Source organism: Pygocentrus nattereri, chromosome 22, assembly GCF_015220715.1.
Source record: "Pygocentrus nattereri isolate fPygNat1 chromosome 22, fPygNat1.pri, whole genome shotgun sequence".
Classification (NCBI taxonomy): Eukaryota; Metazoa; Chordata; class Actinopteri; order Characiformes; family Serrasalmidae; genus Pygocentrus; species Pygocentrus nattereri.
This window is the reverse complement of record NC_051232.1, coordinates 21,025,194-21,047,364: the sequence shown is the minus strand read 5'-3', so window position 1 is coordinate 21,047,364 and position 22,171 is coordinate 21,025,194. Positions and strand designations below refer to the sequence as shown.

General features: G+C 37.4%; 1 protein-coding gene across 1 annotated transcript in view; it reads right to left on the bottom strand.

Annotated features, from left to right (window-relative positions):
• Window positions 1–22,171, bottom strand: part of LOC108440425 (glucosidase 2 subunit beta-like) — a 201,774-nt gene that overhangs the window by 12,272 nt on the left and 167,331 nt on the right. The window contains exon 12 of the mRNA XM_017719285.2: window positions 18,208–18,279. Within this exon, the coding sequence (XP_017574774.1) occupies window positions 18,208–18,279 (72 nt within the window). The remainder of the gene's footprint in view (window positions 1–18,207; window positions 18,280–22,171) is intronic.

Here is a 22,171-nt window from a genome sequence, read left to right as displayed (position 1 = left end):
TGCACTTCAGGCTGATTTAGTGATTTATCTTTGCGTTTTAGGCTGATTCAGTGATTTATCTTTGCACTTCAGGCTGATTCAGTGATTTATCTTTGCGTTTTAGGCTGATTTAGTGATTTATCTTAGCGTTTTAGGCTGATTTAGTGATTTATCTTAGCGTTTTAGGCTGATTTGGTGACTTATCTTTGCGTTTTAGACTGATTGTGTTTTAGGCTGATTTAGTGACTTATCTTTGCGTTTTAGACTGATTGTATTTTATCTTTGCGTTTTAGGCTGATTTAGTGATTTATCTTTGCGATTTAGACTGATTGTGTTTTATCTCTGCGTTTTAGGCTGATTCAGTGATTTATCTTTGCGTTTTAGACTGATTCAGTGATTTATCTTTGCACTTCAGGCTGATTTAGTGATTTATCTTTGTGTTTTAGGCTGATTTAGTGATTTATCTTTGCATTTTAGGCTGATTTAATGATTTATCTTTGCGTTTTGGACTGATTGTGTTTTATCTTTGCGTTTTAGGCTGATTTAGTGATTTATCTTTGTGTTTTAGGCTGATTTAGTGATTAATCTTTGCGTTTTAGGCTGATTCAGTGACTTATCTTTGCGTTTTAGACTGATTGTGTTTTAGGCTGATTCAGTGATTTATCTTTGCGTTTTAGGCTGATTTAGTGATTAATCTTTGCGTTTTAGGCTGATTGTGTTTTATCTTTGCGTTTTAGGCTGATTTAGTGATTTATCTTTGCGTTTTAGGATGATTTAGTGATTAATCTTTGCATTTTAGGCTGATTTAGTGACTTATCTGCGTTTTAGGCTGATTTAGTGATTAATCTTTGCGTTTTAGGCTGATTTAGTGACTTATCTTTGCGTTTTAGACTGATTGTGTTTTAGGCTGATTTAGTGATTTATCTTTGCATTTTAGGCTGATTTAATGATTTATCTTTGCGTTTTGGACTGATTGTGTTTTATCTTTGCGTTTTAGGCTGATTTAGTGATTTATCTTTGCGTTTTAGGCTGATTTAATGATTTATCTTTGCGTTTTGGACTGATTGTGTTTTATCTTTGCGTTTTAGGCTGATTTAGTGATTTATCTTTGCGTTTTAGGATGATTTAGTGATTAATCTTTGCATTTTAGGCTGATTTAGTGACTTATCTGCGTTTTAGGCTGATTTAGTGATTAATCTTTGCGTTTTAGGCTGATTTAGTGACTTATCTTTGCGTTTTAGACTGATTGTGTTTTAGGCTGATTTAGTGATTTATCTTTGCACTTTAGGCTGATTTAGTGACTTATCTTTGCATTTTAGACTGATTGTGTTTTATCTTTGCGTTTTAGGCTGATTCAGTGATTTATCTTTGCGTTTTAGACTGATTCAGTGATTTATCTTTGCACTTCAGGCTGATTTAGTGATTTATCTTTGTGTTTTAGGCTGATTTAGTGATTTATCTTTGCATTTTAGGCTGATTTAATGATTTATCTTTGCGTTTTGGACTGATTGTGTTTTATCTTTGCGTTTTAGGCTGATTTAGTGATTTATCTTTGTGTTTTAGGCTGATTTAGTGATTAATCTTTGCGTTTTAGGCTGATTCAGTGACTTATCTTTGCGTTTTAGACTGATTGTGTTTTAGGCTGATTTAGTGATTTATCTTTGCATTTTAGACTGATTTAGTGACTTATCTTTGCATTTTAGACTGATTGTGTTTTATCTTTGCGTTTTAGGCTGATTTAGTGATTTATCTTTGCGTTTTGGACTGATTGTGTTTTATCTTTGCATTTTAGGCTGATTTAGTGACTTATCTGCGTTTTAGGCTGATTTAGTGATTAATCTTTGCGTTTTAGGCTGTTTTAGTGACTTATCTTTGCGTTTTAGACTGATTGTGTGTTAGGCTGATTTAGTGATTTATCTTTGCACTTTAGGCTGATTTAGTGACTTATCTTTGCGTTTTAGACTGATTGTGTTTTATCTTTGCGTTTTAGGCTGATTTAGTGATTTATCTATGCAGTTTAGGCTGATTTAGTGATTTATCTTTGCGTTTTAGACTGATTTAGTGTTTTATCTCTGCGTTTTAGGCTGATTCAGTGATTTATCTTTGCGTTTTAGGCTGATTTAGTGATTTATCTTTGCGTTTTAGGCTGATTTAGTGATTAATCTTTGCGTTTTAGGCTGATTTAGTGACTTATCTTTGCGTTTTAGACTGATTGTGTTTTATCTTTGCGTTTTAGGCTGATTCAGTGATTTATCTTTGCAGTTTAGGCTGATTTAGTGATTTATCTTTGTGTTTTAGGCTGATTCAGTGATTAATCTTTGCGTTTTAGGCTGATTTAGTGACTTATCTTTGCGTTTTAGACTGATTGTGTTTTATCTTTGTGTGTTAGGCTGATTCAGTGATTTATCTTTGCAGTTTAGGCTGATTTAGTGCTTTATCTCTGCGTTTTAGGCTGATTCAGTGATTTATCTTTGCTTTTTAGACTGATTGTGTTTTAGGCTGATTCAGTGATTTATCTTTGCGTTTTAGGCTGATTTAGTGATTTATCTTAGCGTTTTAGACTGATTGTGTTTTAGGCTGATTCAGTGATTTATCTTTGCGTTTTAGGCTGATTTAGTGATTTATCTTAGCGTTTTAGACTGATTGTGTTTTAGGCTGATTCAGTGATTTATCTTAGCGTTTTAGGCTGATTTAGTGACTTATCTTTGCGTTTTAGACTGATTGTGTTTTAGGCTGATTCAGTGATTTATCTTTGCGTTTTAGGCTGATTTAGTGATTTATCTTAGCGTTTTAGGCTGATTTAGTGACTTATCTTTGCGTTTTAGACTGATTGTGTTTTAGGCTGATTCAGTGATTTATCTTTGCGTTTTGGACTGATTGTGTTTTATCTCTGCGTTTTAGGCTGATTTATTGATTTATCTTTGCACTTCAGGCTGATTTAGTGATTTATCTTTGCGTTTTAGGCTGATTCAGTGATTTATCTTTGCACTTCAGGCTGATTCAGTGATTTATCTTTGCGTTTTAGGCTGATTTAGTGATTTATCTTAGCGTTTTAGGCTGATTTAGTGATTTATCTTAGCGTTTTAGGCTGATTTGGTGACTTATCTTTGCGTTTTAGACTGATTGTGTTTTAGGCTGATTTAGTGACTTATCTTTGCGTTTTAGACTGATTGTATTTTATCTTTGCGTTTTAGGCTGATTTAGTGATTTATCTTTGCGATTTAGACTGATTGTGTTTTATCTCTGCGTTTTAGGCTGATTCAGTGATTTATCTTTGCGTTTTAGACTGATTCAGTGATTTATCTTTGCACTTCAGGCTGATTTAGTGATTTATCTTTGTGTTTTAGGCTGATTTAGTGATTTATCTTTGCATTTTAGGCTGATTTAATGATTTATCTTTGCGTTTTGGACTGATTGTGTTTTATCTTTGCGTTTTAGGCTGATTTAGTGATTTATCTTTGTGTTTTAGGCTGATTTAGTGATTAATCTTTGCGTTTTAGGCTGATTCAGTGACTTATCTTTGCGTTTTAGACTGATTGTGTTTTAGGCTGATTCAGTGATTTATCTTTGCGTTTTAGGCTGATTTAGTGATTAATCTTTGCGTTTTAGGCTGATTGTGTTTTATCTTTGCGTTTTAGGCTGATTTAGTGATTTATCTTTGCGTTTTAGGATGATTTAGTGATTAATCTTTGCATTTTAGGCTGATTTAGTGACTTATCTGCGTTTTAGGCTGATTTAGTGATTAATCTTTGCGTTTTAGGCTGATTTAGTGACTTATCTTTGCGTTTTAGACTGATTGTGTTTTAGGCTGATTTAGTGATTTATCTTTGCATTTTAGGCTGATTTAATGATTTATCTTTGCGTTTTGGACTGATTGTGTTTTATCTTTGCGTTTTAGGCTGATTTAGTGATTTATCTTTGCGTTTTAGGCTGATTTAATGATTTATCTTTGCGTTTTGGACTGATTGTGTTTTATCTTTGCGTTTTAGGCTGATTTAGTGATTTATCTTTGCGTTTTAGGATGATTTAGTGATTAATCTTTGCATTTTAGGCTGATTTAGTGACTTATCTGCGTTTTAGGCTGATTTAGTGATTAATCTTTGCGTTTTAGGCTGATTTAGTGACTTATCTTTGCGTTTTAGACTGATTGTGTTTTAGGCTGATTTAGTGATTTATCTTTGCACTTTAGGCTGATTTAGTGACTTATCTTTGCATTTTAGACTGATTGTGTTTTATCTTTGCGTTTTAGGCTGATTCAGTGATTTATCTTTGCGTTTTAGACTGATTCAGTGATTTATCTTTGCACTTCAGGCTGATTTAGTGATTTATCTTTGTGTTTTAGGCTGATTTAGTGATTTATCTTTGCATTTTAGGCTGATTTAATGATTTATCTTTGCGTTTTGGACTGATTGTGTTTTATCTTTGCGTTTTAGGCTGATTTAGTGATTTATCTTTGTGTTTTAGGCTGATTTAGTGATTAATCTTTGCGTTTTAGGCTGATTCAGTGACTTATCTTTGCGTTTTAGACTGATTGTGTTTTAGGCTGATTTAGTGATTTATCTTTGCATTTTAGACTGATTTAGTGACTTATCTTTGCATTTTAGACTGATTGTGTTTTATCTTTGCGTTTTAGGCTGATTTAGTGATTTATCTTTGCGTTTTGGACTGATTGTGTTTTATCTTTGCATTTTAGGCTGATTTAGTGACTTATCTGCGTTTTAGGCTGATTTAGTGATTAATCTTTGCGTTTTAGGCTGTTTTAGTGACTTATCTTTGCGTTTTAGACTGATTGTGTGTTAGGCTGATTTAGTGATTTATCTTTGCACTTTAGGCTGATTTAGTGACTTATCTTTGCGTTTTAGACTGATTGTGTTTTATCTTTGCGTTTTAGGCTGATTTAGTGATTTATCTATGCAGTTTAGGCTGATTTAGTGATTTATCTTTGCGTTTTAGACTGATTTAGTGTTTTATCTCTGCGTTTTAGGCTGATTCAGTGATTTATCTTTGCGTTTTAGGCTGATTTAGTGATTTATCTTTGCGTTTTAGGCTGATTTAGTGATTAATCTTTGCGTTTTAGGCTGATTTAGTGACTTATCTTTGCGTTTTAGACTGATTGTGTTTTATCTTTGCGTTTTAGGCTGATTCAGTGATTTATCTTTGCAGTTTAGGCTGATTTAGTGATTTATCTTTGTGTTTTAGGCTGATTCAGTGATTAATCTTTGCGTTTTAGGCTGATTTAGTGACTTATCTTTGCGTTTTAGACTGATTGTGTTTTATCTTTGTGTGTTAGGCTGATTCAGTGATTTATCTTTGCAGTTTAGGCTGATTTAGTGATTTATCTTTGTGTTTTAGGCTGATTCAGTGATTTATCTTTGCACTTTAGGCTGATTTAGTGACTTATCTTTGCATTTTAGACTGATTGTGTTTTATCTTTGTGTTTTAGGCTGATTTAGTGATTTATCTTTGCGTTTTAGACTGATTGTGTTTTATCTTTGTGTTTTAGGCTGATTCAGTGATTTATCTTTGCGTTTTAGGCTGATTTAGTGATTAATCTTTGCGTTTTAGGCTGATTTAGTGACTTATCTTTGCGTTTTAGACTGATTGTGTTTTAGGCTGATTTAGTGATTTATCTTTGCACTTTAGGCTGATTTAGTGACTTATCTTTGCATTTTAGACTGATTGTGTTTTATCTTTGCGTTTTAGGCTGATTCAGTGATTTATCTTTGCAGTTTAGGCTGATTTAATGATTTATCTTTGCGTTTTAGACTGATTTAGTGTTTTATCTCTGCGTTTTAGGCTGATTCAGTGATTTATCTTTGCGTTTTAGGCTGATTCAGTGATTTATCTTTGCGTTTTAGGCTGATTTAGTGATTAATCTTTGCGTTTTAGGCTGATTTAGTGATTTATCTTTGCGTTTTAGGCTGATTTAGTGATTTATCTTTGCGTTTTAGGCTGATTCAGTGATTTATCTTTGCGTTTTAGGCTGATTTAGTGATTTATCTTTGCGTTTTAGGCTGATTTAGTGATTTATCTTTGCGTTTTAGGCTGATTTAGTGATTAATCTTTGCGTTTTAGGCTGATTTAGTGATTTATCTTTGCGTTTTAGGCTGATTTAGTGATTTATCTTTGAAGCAATGAAAGTTGTAAATATTACGACGACTAACTTAATGCATTAGCGGTGGCTGAATGTGTGAGTGGAGGAAGTGTGAGTATTAACGTCATAACGTTATAACGTCCTGTGGATGAGCAAGGTGCGCTTGACTGTGGAAGAGTGTAGTATACAGTACAACATTTTTACCCCAGACCTTTCTAAATCAGTCTAACGTGCAAAAATAAATCACTAAATCAACTTAAAATGCAAAGATGTCACTAATCACTGTTGTCTCTCGCTTTCGCACAACAGCCAAGCTTGGAGAATTAAGTTACAGTTATCTTTTATTAATCCCACAAAAGGGAAATTCACCTCCGCATTTAACCCATCTGTGCAGTGAAACACCCACATACACACTAGTGAAAGCACACGCACTAGGGGGCAGTGAGCACACTTGCCTGGAACAGTGGGCAGCCCTATTCGCAGTGCCCGGGGAGCAGTTGGGGGTTAGGTGCCTTGCTCAAGGGCACTTAAATCACATACTATTGGCAACTTTCCAGTCACAAGGCTGGTTCCCTAACCCTCCAAAAGCCAACTTTTTGACAAACATCAGAAAAATAAAATTGTTTTCCGTTTCATCACTTGTGGTGCTGCATTTCCCCAATGAGCTCAAACTGAGTTATGAAAATCAGAGATGTGAGTGAAAGCACTCAAAGTTTCAGATTCTGAATGAAGAACAAGTGAAAGTTTGTCCATTTTGTGAGGAGCCAAGGATATCTTTTTGATACTTGAAGACATTCTGCCTGTTCATTGTTTTTCCCCAGTGTAAACAATGTTTTGATGCAAAAACATTGTGCCCATATATTTAGTATTTTCATGTCATTTATACACATTGCGTTCAGTGTGTAACAGCCTTTCGGCCTTGACAACTGAGTGAGATGTTAGGAATTAGAAAATTATATAAAAACATCTGAAGTTCTCCAGAACCCATATGTCAAACACAAGGCCTGTGGTACAATCCTATCCAGCCTGTGAAATTCTTTAAATTTTCTCTTGATATTAGCCTGTTTCACAATGTGCTGCACTACAATCTCCAGCATGCACTCGCGACTGTGTGCAATGTAGCGTAATGTAGCTTATTGTTTAAATATATACACACACCAGTCATATCACCAAACATATTAGCTGTATTTCATCTGTAGGCCAACTAATATAAACACTTAGCAACTCAGAAAACAATTCTAAGAATTAATGAACCTACTACGAAGAGGCTAGGTGTCTAGATCAAGCAAATAGGAAGGTTTAAAAGACCTACCTCCTGGGGACATATAAAAAGGTTTAACAGTTATCTGTAACTAGTGTAACCAATATTGCAGCCTATATGTAGCCTAAGATTATTAATATATATGTATGACCATGACCAGCTTCTAACTGGCCCATGCAAGATATCCATGAAGTCTGTAAAGCACTTTACTTAATGATAATTATTGTCGGGAAAGGAGGAGTACCAGACAGACTCAGTGGTCGCCATAGCAACTCCACACGAAGCCTGCATGGTTCACAGTGTCGCATCACCCCTATTCACACAGTTTCCCGCGACCTCACGTTGGGGTCACACCCCTTGATAATGGTACCCGTGGCACAAAATTGCAGGGTGTGCTACCTACTAAGCACATATTCCATAACGTTTAAGCATAAAGTATAGTTTTGCTGGGACTGAAAAGTCCCCAGCACAAAATCCATTGTGTAAGAGCACGTACGTGCAGGTAAAAGGGCCTCCTCTGATGGCACTCATGCCAGAACACCCTTGACGATCTGAAAATGAGCCCATTAAGCAGAAACACTTAAACATGCAATTATGCACTTAGGTCCCTACGAGCCATCCCCTCCAAGCCCCATCCCCCCAACCCCAGCGCACCAGAGAAACAGGGATGAATTAAAGAGGGAACGCTTTTTAAAGTCCTATCAAAACAATTACAGACGTGATTACCTTTGATATGGAGGCATGAAAAGGTGCCATTCTGAGCCATTAGTTAGGAGACCTTTTTATGCCAAACAGTTGTAACCACAGAGGCTGGAATACAAATGGGATGAAGCTCTGCTGGACACTGACCATGTCCTAAATCACCTAAGTAAACATGCCCTTGAATGGACCAGGATTTGAGTCTCTACACATAAAGAAACAAACTAACAAACAAACACTATTAAACCCAATCTTGTGTGCGAGTGTGCATGAACGTTATAATGGCATTGCTCAATTGAAGAATCATGATGTCTGTTGAATAATAAGGTGGTGTGGAGAATGAAGAAGTTTGGTGGAGAATGATGGCCTCTGGCTGAAAATTATGATATTTGGCAAAGAATCTTGGTGTTTAGTGGAAAAAAGTGTTTGGTGGAGAAGGTTGGGGTTTGGCAGTGAATGCTGATGGAGAATGAAGGTGTTTCATGTGTTAGAGTTTGCCAAAGTATGGCTGATGGTGAAGAGTTGATGCGGAGCTGATTCGGGTTAGACTTTATTTGAGTTCTGGGGCTGTATTTGAGTTTGCACCAAAATTTCAAGCCAGCTCTAGATTCAAAGGGGTGTTTGGCCCTGACATTTTTCTGGACAGAGCTGACCAGAGGTGGAAATTGCTGCAGTGTTGGACGTCTCAGTGCTGCAGTGCGTGAGGAAGCAGACAGGTTCACACTCTCAAACAGAAGAGCATAAGCATCAGAGTGTGTCCAGCTTCAAGCCTGAGTCCCTCAGTGTCACTCTTTCTCTCTCTGCTGCTGTCTGACTTCCACGGGCTCAGAGTGACACTTCTCTACAGTGTACTCCACTCTTGGGCTTCTCTGGCTGCTTCACTGTATTAGAACACTGCAATGCCATTCTGAAGAGACATTAAAAAGTTTTTCTAAACTCAATTTTTACTCTCTGTATTTTTAGCCTATTAAAGTTTCACTATGCTAATTTCTTATATTTTTATCTATTTATTTCAATTATACTGAATATTTACCAAGTTTTTCTACGCTGTCTGTGTTTGTATGGAAATAATTTTGCCAATCCAATTAAATAAATTCAGATTACGAATTAAGTGTTTATATGCACTCAACAATCTGATGGAAAAATCTCCATTTACATGCACACTACAAGTAAGCTGATCCATAATTACGCACATGCACAGAGAACCACTTAGTGTAGATGTTACCATGACATCACGAGTCCAGTGAGGGTAGGGTGAGCAGCAGTGTATTTACCTGGGTTTTCAGCTTGTGTTTTTAAATTACTTTAAAACATGTACGTATTAAAGAAGGGTGAGAGGACGACACCTTGTTCTGAGACACATAAGCTGGACACCATATGACGCATAAACTTCATATACATGGATGTATCCTATTACAATTGAGCTATTAGTCTAAGCATTAACAGATTATCAGGCTCTATGTAAACGTGGCTACTGAATTGTTACCTTAATCGAAATTTTACTTTACTTTTTTTTCATTATGTTGAAAACTGCTAACTATTTTAATATGTTTCTATGGTTCTGTAACTGTTTGTGCTAAACTTTACTAACTACCGTTTTTAGCACCAAATATCAAATAAGTAATTCATTTAACTGTTAGCACATTTTTAACACCCTGGCGGTAAATGTGACAAAGTAGGCATGCATGATGATATTGGAATCATATTGGTATCAGTAGGAAATTGCTTCAAATATTATTGACACACGACTCGAGCTGTTCAGTATTTCAAACGGATATTTGATAATATATTTATTGTATTCTGCAAGAAGTCAAAGTTTAGATGATGCTGGGCTAAATTATCTGAATTTTAATCTTTTCATTGCATTTGTAACCCTACAGAAATAAATGAGCTTCGTTCCAAATGCTAAATATCAATTTGTGACAATTTGGGATTTTAAAAGAAAAATAGCTGACATATAATGGAAAAGTTTATTTCTCTAATAAAGGTGCTATTAATCATAGGCTTAATTTCTACATTTTATGAATGTTTATGCAGCAGCATGAGAACAAAAACATCAGCATCAGTCCACGAGTCCCATATTGGTACATTTTCCTATTTGAATTGAAATACCTACACCAAGTTTCTTAAAACAGCATAAACATACATCTTCTCATGTGAAAAGTAAAAACAGATTACTCATTAGACATTAGGATTAGGATTAAATCGATAGTTCAGCAGATGTAACAATCAAGTCCTCGCAGTTTGAGGCAACTGTTTCATGATTAAGACATGCAGTTAGCACCATGCTGATTGGTGGGGTACAAATTTGCCTTTCATGTCACATTAGCCACATTAGCTTCATAGCTGCAGTAATAAAGCTAAATAGGTAAAGTTCAGACACTAAAGTATGGCTTTAGAAGCTAGCACAGCTCCTCGGTGTGGATGCAGAGTGGCTGTAGGTTTCATCAGCTTCTGCAGTGTGCTTGGACTGCTTGGCTGCTGCAGTAGTTTTTCCTCAGCTGGCTGCGTTTGGCTACAGTGCATTTGGTTGCTAGGCTACAGTGCTTCCCTATCGGCTCTCCAAAGGCCGCTGTGTGACGAGGGGGAATCTCCAATTCTGCATGCAGAGCCCAGCAGCTCAACAACAAAGACCCTTCTGACTAACTGACGGGGTGGGGGAGTGTGTGGGGGGTGTTGGAGTTGTACTTTACTGAGAACACTCACATACACGTGCACACATATACAGACACACACAGGGAGGCTGTAACATCTCACATATCCTCACATCTCCAGTCATGTATCCTCTGTATGAGGATATATTAATCGATTCATAATAAATCAATATTCATCTGATTTTCTGAACAACATTTGAATGAAGCAAAATGATGACCGTATCCGTGTTGCTGTATAACTTCCTTAAGAAAGTTATGCTGGGAAGCACAAGGCAGTGTAGCATATGATGTATAAGTTATTGACTGTGCTGGTTGTTTGCAAACTTTGGCTCTAAACAGAATGACTACTGTCTACGATGCACACAATTTTGCATCATGACATCACAATGTCACAATGTATTGTTAAACACCTTTTTTGTCAAAAAAAAGACAAAAACAAGCCTCTGAGTGCTGCAACCATTTAAACGGCTGCATGTCCAATAGAGCGTAACTGTCCTCTCTCTCTGGGTGGGCAGATTGGTCCTCTCTTTGCCCTCATCACTTAGCAAAATGCTTGCCATGTGCCATGTGGGTGTCTGTCAGCTGACATAACATTTAGTGCTGTCCTCCAAGTGTGTTGAGCTTTCCAGTGATGTTGTGTTAGCAGCAGTTTGAAAGATGTAGAGGAGCTTCACATGCCTCAAAGGCATATGCTAGCCTTCACCTTCCCAGTTTGGCAGCGTAAAAAGATATCAAATTCACATCATAATACAATATCTCCTCTTCTACTTAAAACATTGCAATCTGCACTTTCCACACATTTTCCCACTTGTTTCAATGAGCCAAACATTACAAATAATTCATTAAATAAATTTGATTTTATATACATTATTTAAAATATAGAAATGATATATTTTACATTTTCATTCATGCAAATATGTCATTTTTTATTTTTATATGTTATTTCCTGTGAAAAATGGGATTTCTAAAGGTTAATGATGAGTATTTGTCTCTAATTTCTTTGCTCCAGAACATTTGCCACAATTGTGAATCTATATCTCATCATAAGGGCCTTTTGTAATGGTAGTGAATGGACAGAGTTGAATGAATACTGAATGAATGACATGAATGACTTTTTACATTTGATAACTGATTCTGTTGCTAGACCTCAGTGGGAAGGAAACATGTATCAGATACACATACATGACTGAATCCCAATTGGCTGCGACAGATGGCTCTGTAACACCGGCCTGCCACTTTAAGGTCACTATCTGTGACCTTTAGTCTTTAGGGCCAGAGTCACATGATTTCCCCCGAGCCCCGTGTCTGAGTGCAGAGGGTGTGTATGTGTGTGGTGTCTTTGCCTTTTATCTACTCCTGTAAAAACACCATCTGCCCTGCACACATATATCACAATATTCATATGCTAGAGACTATTTATGTACAAACAGTTAGTGCACTGAAGGAACGATCTTATGCTGAGTTTACATTGTGAAGGCAAATCTGACAGTCCATCAGTATTCAGCGGAGCAGCAATGGAAAATTTTACCACCATCAGCAACAACACAGCCAGTAAAACGTTCCATCGTCCCAACTTCTGCCATCGAGCACAGTGGTGGAATAAACTAGATATAGATTTTTTGGGAGCCATGCAAGGGAACTTCTCTTTGTAAGTACAGGTGCATGCACTCTTATAAAACAAAAAAGTTAAAGAGTATAGGGCATCCTGCTGTCTTTTTAACCTTTAATAAACAATCGGCACTGCTAAAGCTCTGCAATGTTTTAAATACTGCATGACATCAACAGTGAAAATCCAAGACATAATACTGTAAATTAGCATGATGTATAAAAGCTTTTAAAGCTGTAACCTTCACTGAAATAGCACTGACATCACTGCTAGGAGTGGCCGTGGCTGGAGAAACAGATAGCATGGCCACTCTACCATCTAACACTGGCCCAAGCCAAGTCCATAACAGCAGCCATGAATATTTCAAATGGCAGGGCTCGCTACAGGGCCAGTGGACACCATCCAAAAAGCACTCAAAGCTTCTGTGTGTTTAGCTGCTGGTAACAGAAATAGCAAAGAAACAGTCCAAAAAAGAGCTGGCCGCAAAAAGTCTCTTATCACCACGCCCAGAAACAGCCATCAAGACGCTGCTGCCACCGGCCAGGAGACACAGACATTAAGCAAGCATGTGGTTATTCGAATGTTATCACTGTTACAACTCATGGATCCATATTTTTCATGTATCACCATATTATTTTTGATTCTTTTAACATTCCAAAGCAACAGTGGCCCTTTATGATGTGTGAACATTTTATGATGGATGGATCAATAGAACTGATCCAAACTCTCCCACCTTCCAGATCTATCATCAGCAAGGCGCCTCGTTTACAAGTCTCGTTCTCATTCTAGACGCTACAGCGGTGTCACTCTAGGATGTGAGCAAGCATGTTTAACAGACGTAGTGATGATTACGTTTTTAATTTTGTCTGAAATGCCCTTTAAGGACATTTTTCATAAGTTGTCATTATAAAGCCATCATTTCAGAGAGAGCTTTTGCCAAACCAATACCCAAACTCATGTTGGTATTCATTTACTTAAGCATCTGTGTAGTTTGACAAAAATAAATATGCAATAAATAAATGTGTGTGTTCTGTTGTAATTTGTACATGTGGTGACAGGCAGCTGCTGCTTTGTCTCAGGTGAAATCAAATGGACACATTCATATATAAGCAGAGTTATATCTGAAAGTATGAATTACATATTTACATAATGAATTACATTTACATTTGATTTACATTCTGCATCCACAAGTTCAAGACCGACATTTTTTGGTTCATTTTGCAAAAATGAAAAATTGTAAAAAATGTAAAGGACAAATTGATTAATTGAAATAATAATAAAATATCTCCTCACAAACACAAATTTTGTATGGATTGGAAGTTGAGAACCTGCACTTTGCCCATAATTTGTCCACCTGTTTCAAAGAATAACAAGTCAGAAGTAAATTATGTTATATCACAGCTAGAGTCTGTAACTGTGAAGGGTTAAAATGCCCAACAGATGTTTCATCTAATCAGTGACGCAAGCAAGCAGAAGCTGGATGCTTATCCACTGCTGTTAGGCCACTGTCTTTAGCATCTTGCTTAGCTCAGGCTGCTGTGAAGCCTATCTATCAGCACGAGAGACACATGTATGTGCTCACTTTCGTCTATCCATAGAAGGTTTCAATCTCTGGGGGAATCTTCCAGTGGGCTACACATCTATCTATTCATTTGTTTTTCACACCGTCCACCTTTTTTTTTTCATCAGAAGCTGCATTTCCATATGTTAGTCCTGGGTGCATGTGAGTGTGTAGCATTATGGAGATTGACGAGCGTGTTAGGAACAGGCGGTGCTTTTGGCTGACTGTGTTTTACCTCCTCCATTATCATTATGACACACCGCAGTGTTGCCACAGCAAGTATTACACATATGCCCTGAGTGAAAACGTCAGAAAACAGTCAAACAGAAATGCACAGAGCTGCTAACACACCTAGTCTAGGTTTGTAGTGAGTAAAACACATTGAAACCTGAGCAGGATTTCTGTGATCAGAACAAAGAAATACCCTCTAATCATTAAGCAAAGTCTGCATCACACAAACTATCTGTGCATGGTATGAGCAAGCTGACCTAAACAAACATTGGCTGTTTGTACATGAAGTGTTTGCAAACCTATACTGAAAATTCTCACCACCTGCAACCAAAATTCCACAGACATCCTTTTTGTTTACTTAGTACTTCACTCGATGAAATTTCATTTGAACAGCCATTAATTGTGTAATAGAAATTTTAACATTTTTACTCAGTTTTTTGTTTTGTTTTCATTGTTTTTCCTAGTTTATCTTAATGGGAAAAATGCCCTTATCTGTTAACGTGAGCACAGAAATGAAGAGGTAATATAAGTGTAGCACTGCAGTAGAAGCACTAGTGAATAGCTGTTTAAAAAACCGTTTTTGTGCTAACCCACTGCTGTAGAAGTCTATGCCTCCAAACCCGAGACACTGTTTGCCCTTGGCATTTATTTATTTGATTAGACATTAATATATCAGTTTATTTACGTTGTTAGCTATTGATGCATGCGTGATAAATGTGGGTGTTTAAATCGGACACCCCAAAAAGTCCCCACACACACACTCTAGGGGAGAAAGTGTCTCCGCTGCAGATTAATATCACTGGCAAAATGCTTTCCAGCCCAGTATGACGGATGAGGTGTCGAGATAAAAAATGTACTTTATTCCCACCTCAGAGACAATGATTCATTTTAATGTTCCCTCTAACCGACACACACACCCACACACATACACACACCCTTATATATACATGCGTATGTACATATACCCACAAACACACTCTAGAAGTAGTAATCAAATTCACTCGTCTACAAGATCAAACAGTTTTAATGTCAAGCAAAAAAGAATGAATGCATCTTAAATGTTACTTCCCCTTTGAAAGCCTATTTAATGCACCAGTAGTTGGAGAATGCAAAAGAGATAGTGAGAGGGACAGCAATGACCCCTGAGACTACCCCCTTAACCTCAGTGGTTGTGGCTGGTCCGATGGCTGTAGACTGGTTTTAATCCAGAGACCCTTTAGCAAAGTAAACATAGAGGCAGTCTGAGCTCCTGAGGCTCCGTCCACTGAATTACCCAAACCATCTGTTGTGCCGCAGTACAAAGTGCAGCTATACCACACAGATGCATCGTGGTGAGAATGCTGATAAACATCAACCTCAAGCTCATTTTAGGCTCTACCGGTACAGATTTAATGAAATAAAACATCATTGCGTGAATTTAACACGTTTGGTATCAAACAACTACTTTTCACAGGTTCCCTGTTTTCCAGCTAAAATGGATGAGGTGAGAAGTTACAGTGTGGCTTGACTAGTAATGCTAGCTGAGGTAACAACAGATGATTAGCATCTGTCCGTTTATCTCACAGATTGACTGCGTTCTCTGTATAAAGTTCAAGCCACAAGTCACCAACTACAGCTGTTTGTACTCTGGGTCTTTCTTTAAAGAAGAAATTCAGCAAAATCCTGAGCGCCGCGCTGTGGTGCTTAGAGACAGTGACTAGTGCTGGAAGTCACTGAGCAGTAATGCTTTTCAATGATGAATGTCAGCAGCGGTGCTGCTGTTTGTTGTACTGTAATTCAGTCTGCAGTATGTAGGCACTTCCATGCACCATTGGAAACAAAGCTGTGTTTATAAAGCTAAATGCCAGCTTATCACCACAAGCGAGTAGTTTCCTGCTTTGATCACCATAACAACAATGCACCGGTGAAAGGCAACCACTGGAATGAAAAATGTACGGCATGCCTTTTTTAAGTTATTCATGTGTTAGCATCTAACTATTAAGCATCTATTAAGTATTTAGCATATAAACAAGCCTCAGCAGGGCCGGATATAGTTAAACAAGGACAGAAAAATGTCACTAATGCAGAACACCAGCATGTAGTACCACATCTGGAATTTTATTGTTTTGTTCTGAATACATCTGAATACAGTTGGGCGGCTTTTGTGATTGTTGCATCCTAACATATCCTTGAAAGCTTGCACTTCTCGCAGGTCCACAATGTTCAATAGACTCGTTCATTTCAGCTAACACAAAGTTGTTTTCACTCTAGGTATTATAGTACCAACAGAGCCCCCTTGTGGGCAATCTTGTTAAACTTGAGTATGCGTGTGAGTTACAAGCCAGGGCCATCAGTATCACATCTAGAAATTTTCGATACCAATACCAATACCAATACCTTGACTTTGATCCTGATTCCCAGGAGAATTTTTTTTCTATACATTCATTTCAATTACAAACCAGAAGTGAGTGTGGCTTAAGACATAAATGGATGCAAGTGCAAGGTGTGGGTTTATTTACCGACTGCAGTGGATTACAGAAGCACTTAAGTTAATAGCATGCATACAGAATTCAACTTAAACAGCCATTAAGCTGTCTAGATTTTGGAACAAGCATGCTTATTGTCTCAGGGATGCTGACAAGACAGAATACTTAGGTATTGAACTTAGGTATAGAATGACATTAGTTTTTATGATATTTGGTATTGAAACAAGATGGTACCATAAAAGCACTGAATTTTACTACCCAGTTTTAACACTCACATAGGGAGTCTATTTTGTTGTAGCACCATTTTGACACTCCTCTGTCCCTACACATCAAGCAGAAATGGTCTGATGGGTTTGCATGCCAGATAAATGGCCCATTCCCATCTAACTATGCAGTTCTCGTTGATGTTGAGCACTGAAGCACTGACTTTCTGGAGATGGCCAGGAGTCTAGTTTGCAAAACTAACAGTGAAGATGAGAGGAGATCTCTTTACATTACACGTAACCTAGGCTGGCTATTGGAAGCCAGAGAGCTGCACTGGATAAAGAGAACGACAAAGTGAGAGACAAATGGGTCTTACGAGGTCTTTGTGCGCACTTGAGTGAACAGGAGCAACAGGGTAATGAAACTGAATAGCAGCGCCACTGAATGACATCCCATAATTAGCTTCCATCAACTAGAGAACAGAGTGTCGCCAAGGTTACAGAAGAATGAGGAAAGAGATTAAGAAGTTCTTCACACTTTCAGACAAACTAAAACAGAGGCTAACCTCATCAGGTATAAAGCTCTACTGTCCTGGGTGTCTGTAACAATCAAGTTCAATGAGTGCTGTAAAGCACAATATGAGTACGTTACAAAGCAGAATTCAATTTTGCAAGATGCATTTTGCAACGTTTCTGTAACAGAAGTTATTGCGAGGTTTCTGCACATTCCGTGACAAATTTGTTTCTTGGCTCTCAAATAAAAGTGCATAAAGGTAAGTGAGTAAACGGTAAGCGAGTAAAGAGTCAGGCTTGCAGTTTCTAAGCCGATTCAAGTTGAAGCTCTGTCTACAATACTAAGTTAAACTGCTAAGCTAAGAGTGTTCCTGGATTTTAGTTGAAAAGTCTACACATGTTCGGTGTCTGATTGTTTACCTCTAGTTTTGCAGTGGAGTTACGAGGCTGATGTAGTGAACAAGAAATGGAAGTAATGTAATATTATACCTCACCAATTAGCTTCATGCTAAATGCACTCATAAATCACACACTCCCCTCAAGCCATGTTGACTTGTTCAGTAATTTCTAATAGGTCGCTAATACACAAAAGTATTATTTATTAGGGACTAATTTAGATTAACTATTACTATAAATGAGTATATATTAATTATATTTGTTACTCATTATATAATAATTAATATAATCATCATTATATTTATTATATATTAATTTTCTATGGACTAAATGGTGCACAGCTAAAAACAGCAGTAGCTGTAGGTTGACACTGGTCAGTTTAGAGAGGGTAAAAATGCACTAGTTATAATGATTTAGTAATAATAATTTAGTAATAATTTACTCCTCAATACGTTTCATCCTAAACCAGCAGTTAAGTATATGTTTAGGTGAGACAGTATCAGGAATCATGAACAGTGTAAAACAGGATTGGCAAAAATACTTACCCCAACATGACCTCTGACCCCACATTGTTCTTCTGAGTGACCTGACTGAAGGGACAGAGCGTATATGTGTACCTGAGAAAGAAAGAGTGAGAGAGAGAGAGAGGGAGAGAGAGAGAGAAAGATACACTGTTTACACTTTGCGCATTCAAATTAATACATAAACAAACAATTAATAAGTAAACATTGCCAATATTTACAGCTTAAAAATGACATTCTGGTATTATTTTGCTGGGATTAGTGTTGCTGCTAAAATAAAGACAACTAGCTTTATCTGATAAATGTTATATGGGGGATGTTTATGCTGGGTTCCTTTCTGTGACATCTGAACCAAATCCTGAACCACTAGATCCACAAAGGATGACATGGCAAGAGAAAAAGAGAGAGAAAGAAGGGGGGGCAGGGTTGCGGAGAGAATGGAAAAGAGAGTATGAGAAAAAGGGAGAGAAGGGATCAAGCAGAGTTAAAGTTAGGACAGCAAGATGAAAGCAAGAAAATCAGCATCAGGAAAAGAGAGAGGGATAGAGAGAGAGAGAGAGAGAGAGAGAGAGAGAGAGAGAGAGAAACGGAGTGAGAAAGAGAAAGAAAACAAATGTGTGTGTTGGGGGGGAGGCAGTGAAAGATGGAGACAGGGTTAGAACCCTCACATGCACACACTCAAAAGACACCCTCAGAAACTCAGACTTTCACATTTACTTCATGTCGTCTAACGTATACAGTATCTGTTTGACATTTCAAGTGAGCAGAGAACTCAGAGGCTCCCACCTGCTCTTGTTTAAAAGCACTGGCAAACAAAAATGGCAGAATACTCACCTCAAACCCAGCTAACAAAACCCTCAGAGTCCTCCAAACCCAGCTAGCAAGACCCCAAAAGACTCCCTTCAAAACCCGCCTGTTTAGTTTCAAAGCAAATAAGGCCACTATGTTTATGTTTACAAGCTATTAGATTTCAACCAGTTGCACCAAGTAACATAGTTTCAATGTAGCTTTAAGTTACAACTAAAAATTTACACATATTCCATAGTAGGTAAGCTCTGAGATCAAAAATCAGTTTAAATGGCCGGTTGATTTGACCGATGGGAAACTTGCAAAAAAACAAAACACGTCTGGTTTTCGCATCAGCGACCAGTTCTGCAGGATTTTCTACACTGTCATTCCAAAGCAGGTGGGCGACTCTTTTCAAGTACACAGGTAAACTGCCTGCAGAGAAATAAGTGCATCCATGCTCAGGCTGTGAGTGATGCTGACCTTTTTAAAATATATCTAACATGGCTAACATAACCTTTTTGCCATTCAGCAGATTCAAACAGTGATTGTTAAGTCACAGCTTCGCTAAAACTTCTGACCATTCATCGATAAAGTGTTAATATATACCGCATCAAAATAATTCCAAGCAGCAGAACACAAACACACACATAAGAGACGGACTGTACTTTACTGTAAAACACAGTCTCTTTTTGAATTAGGGCTTATGCGACCGACACACCTTAAGCAAAGTCAGTCCACCACAGAGAGAAATACATCATACATGTAACATTTCAAGCTTACGTCGGGTGCCATTACTGATTGTTGCAGAGTGAAAACGTCATTTAGTGTGACAGTGTTTTCATCTGCACTTCTAGTTAAGATGTACTGTAAGTGAACTGGTGCAACTGGCCACAGATACTGTATTGCATATAGTGACGGAATACATGTGTGTGAATGAGAGGGAGGCAGGTGGAAAGGTGAAGATGCAAGGAGTAGAGGTCGTAAAGGTGGATGACTTCAGATATCTTGGGTCAACCATCTAGAGCAATGGACAGTGCAAAAAAGAGGTGAAGAAGAGGGTGCAGGCAGGATGGAGTGGGTGGAGACGGGTGTCAGGGCTGATGTGTGACAGAAGGATAGCAGCAAGAGTGAAAGGGAAGGTTTACAAGACAGTAGTGCGTCCTGCTATGATGTATGGTTTGGAGACTGTGGCTCTGTCTAAAAGACAGGAGGCTGAGCTGGAGGTGGCGGAGATGAAGATGCTGAGATTTTCATTGGGAGTGACAAGGATGGACAAGATTAGAAATGAGCAGATCAGAGGGACAGTGAAGGTGGAGCAGTATGGAGATAAAGCCAGAGAGGCCAGGTTGAGATGGTTTGGACATGTGTTGAGGAGGAATAGTGGATATATTGGTCAAAGAATGTTGGAGATGGAGCTGCTGGGTAGAAGGAGAAGAGGTAGACCTCAGAGAAGGTTTATGGATGTAGTGAAGGTGGACATGGAGATGGTTGGTGTGAAGGTAGAGGAGGCAGTGGATAGGGCAAGATGGAGGCAGATGATCCGCTGTGGCGACCCCTAAAGGGAGCAGCCGAAAGAAGAAAAATTGCATATAGTGAATGCAATAAATAACCAAGATGAATGCAACAAGACTAACACAAACTTCTGTATGCTTGCTAATTTATGTGTAAAGGCAACGCAGTAAAAAACAATTAAATGAGGCATGTCTTCATTTTTTGATTCTTTAAGTCTGCTGCCTAAGGCATGGAAAATAAAAGTGTAATATTTTTGTTTGTCTGCATTTGAATTTCACACTCATGTACACAATGTTGAGCTGAAAATGAAAATTCAAACTGAGCAGTGAGATTTTAATTTGCCATTTGGTCCACTGGTATTGGCATTTCATCTACACAAAGATTTAAATGCTTTATGAGTTGCTTTGTTTAAAGTTAAATGTATTTCTAGAACTACATATTGATGCTTACTGTGATTATGCAATAATTGTGTCCAAATGGTAATTATATTATAAGTACCTTGTCACTCTCTAACAATGCATTTAAATTGCATTCATTAGAGAAATCAAACTAGAAGGAGGGCATCGTTCAAATGCACAAAGGAAGCAGTGCCTCTCCTCTTTGCAATGACATGTTTTCATCCTACTGTGCTTATTCTGTGCCAAAATGCTTTTGAAAATGCATTCAATCAGTTTCAATTTCATGGTCTTCCCAACCTGTTAATCATCCCAACAAGGTGGGGCAAAGAATATGGTCAGCAGAGAAGGTATTCTCTAAAAAAGCATGGCAGCAATAGAGTTTATAGCTACTCTTACATTAGCAGAGGAGGTGAAGCAGAGAAACATAGCCACGTGTGATGCTTAATGGCTTTGTTGTACCTGACCCCAGGAGAAAGTGTTTAATTGAAGTTTTCTGTTTTATCAATGTGGTTGATAAAAACAAGGTTGAACTTTGTTTCTTTGTAATGATTTAAGTTGATAATTATAAAAATAAAATAATTAAGCTGTTTGTTAATTGTTAATTACCCTATCTGCTGATTCTACCAGTTGGCTAACATGGTCCAGTGTCACACACATAACAGCAATTTTTGTAATATAAATTTTTATAAAGGATCATAAATTTGCTATTCTGGAAAGACATTTTCATTTAAATAAAGCTACTCAATAAAGCATCCACATTTTTGGGTAAATGACATGTCAACACTAGTGTAGCAAATGGCAATTGAAAATCTCACTCCGAATTCTTATTCTGATTATATTTTACATTTTCATTTTAATTTTGATACTGATATGCTTCCATATATAAATGTTTTTTGCCAAATTCTGTCATATCGCTGCTGTCTGAACAAAACCTTATCTCCCCATTTTGTCATTTTTCAGCTTTTGGCATAATTTAAAAATGCCCGTTGACCTTTACATTGTGTGTAAATTTCATGATGAAACTTGTGAACTCAGGTATACGCAGGTATAGGGAACATATCGCTGCAGAGATGCTGCAGACTTCTCTGGAAAATGTGATGTGTGATTTATATTGCTATTTATATGTTACCTTAATGGTACCTTGTAACGCAAACTGAATAAAAATTGCAGAATTTTTGGCTTTGTTAGATCATATTTTTAACATGTTAAATTAACCAAGCAACAGAATTCAGAAATCACGTCATTAACAGATTTTATTCTATTGGCCTTAAAAGGTTTGATAAAGCTTT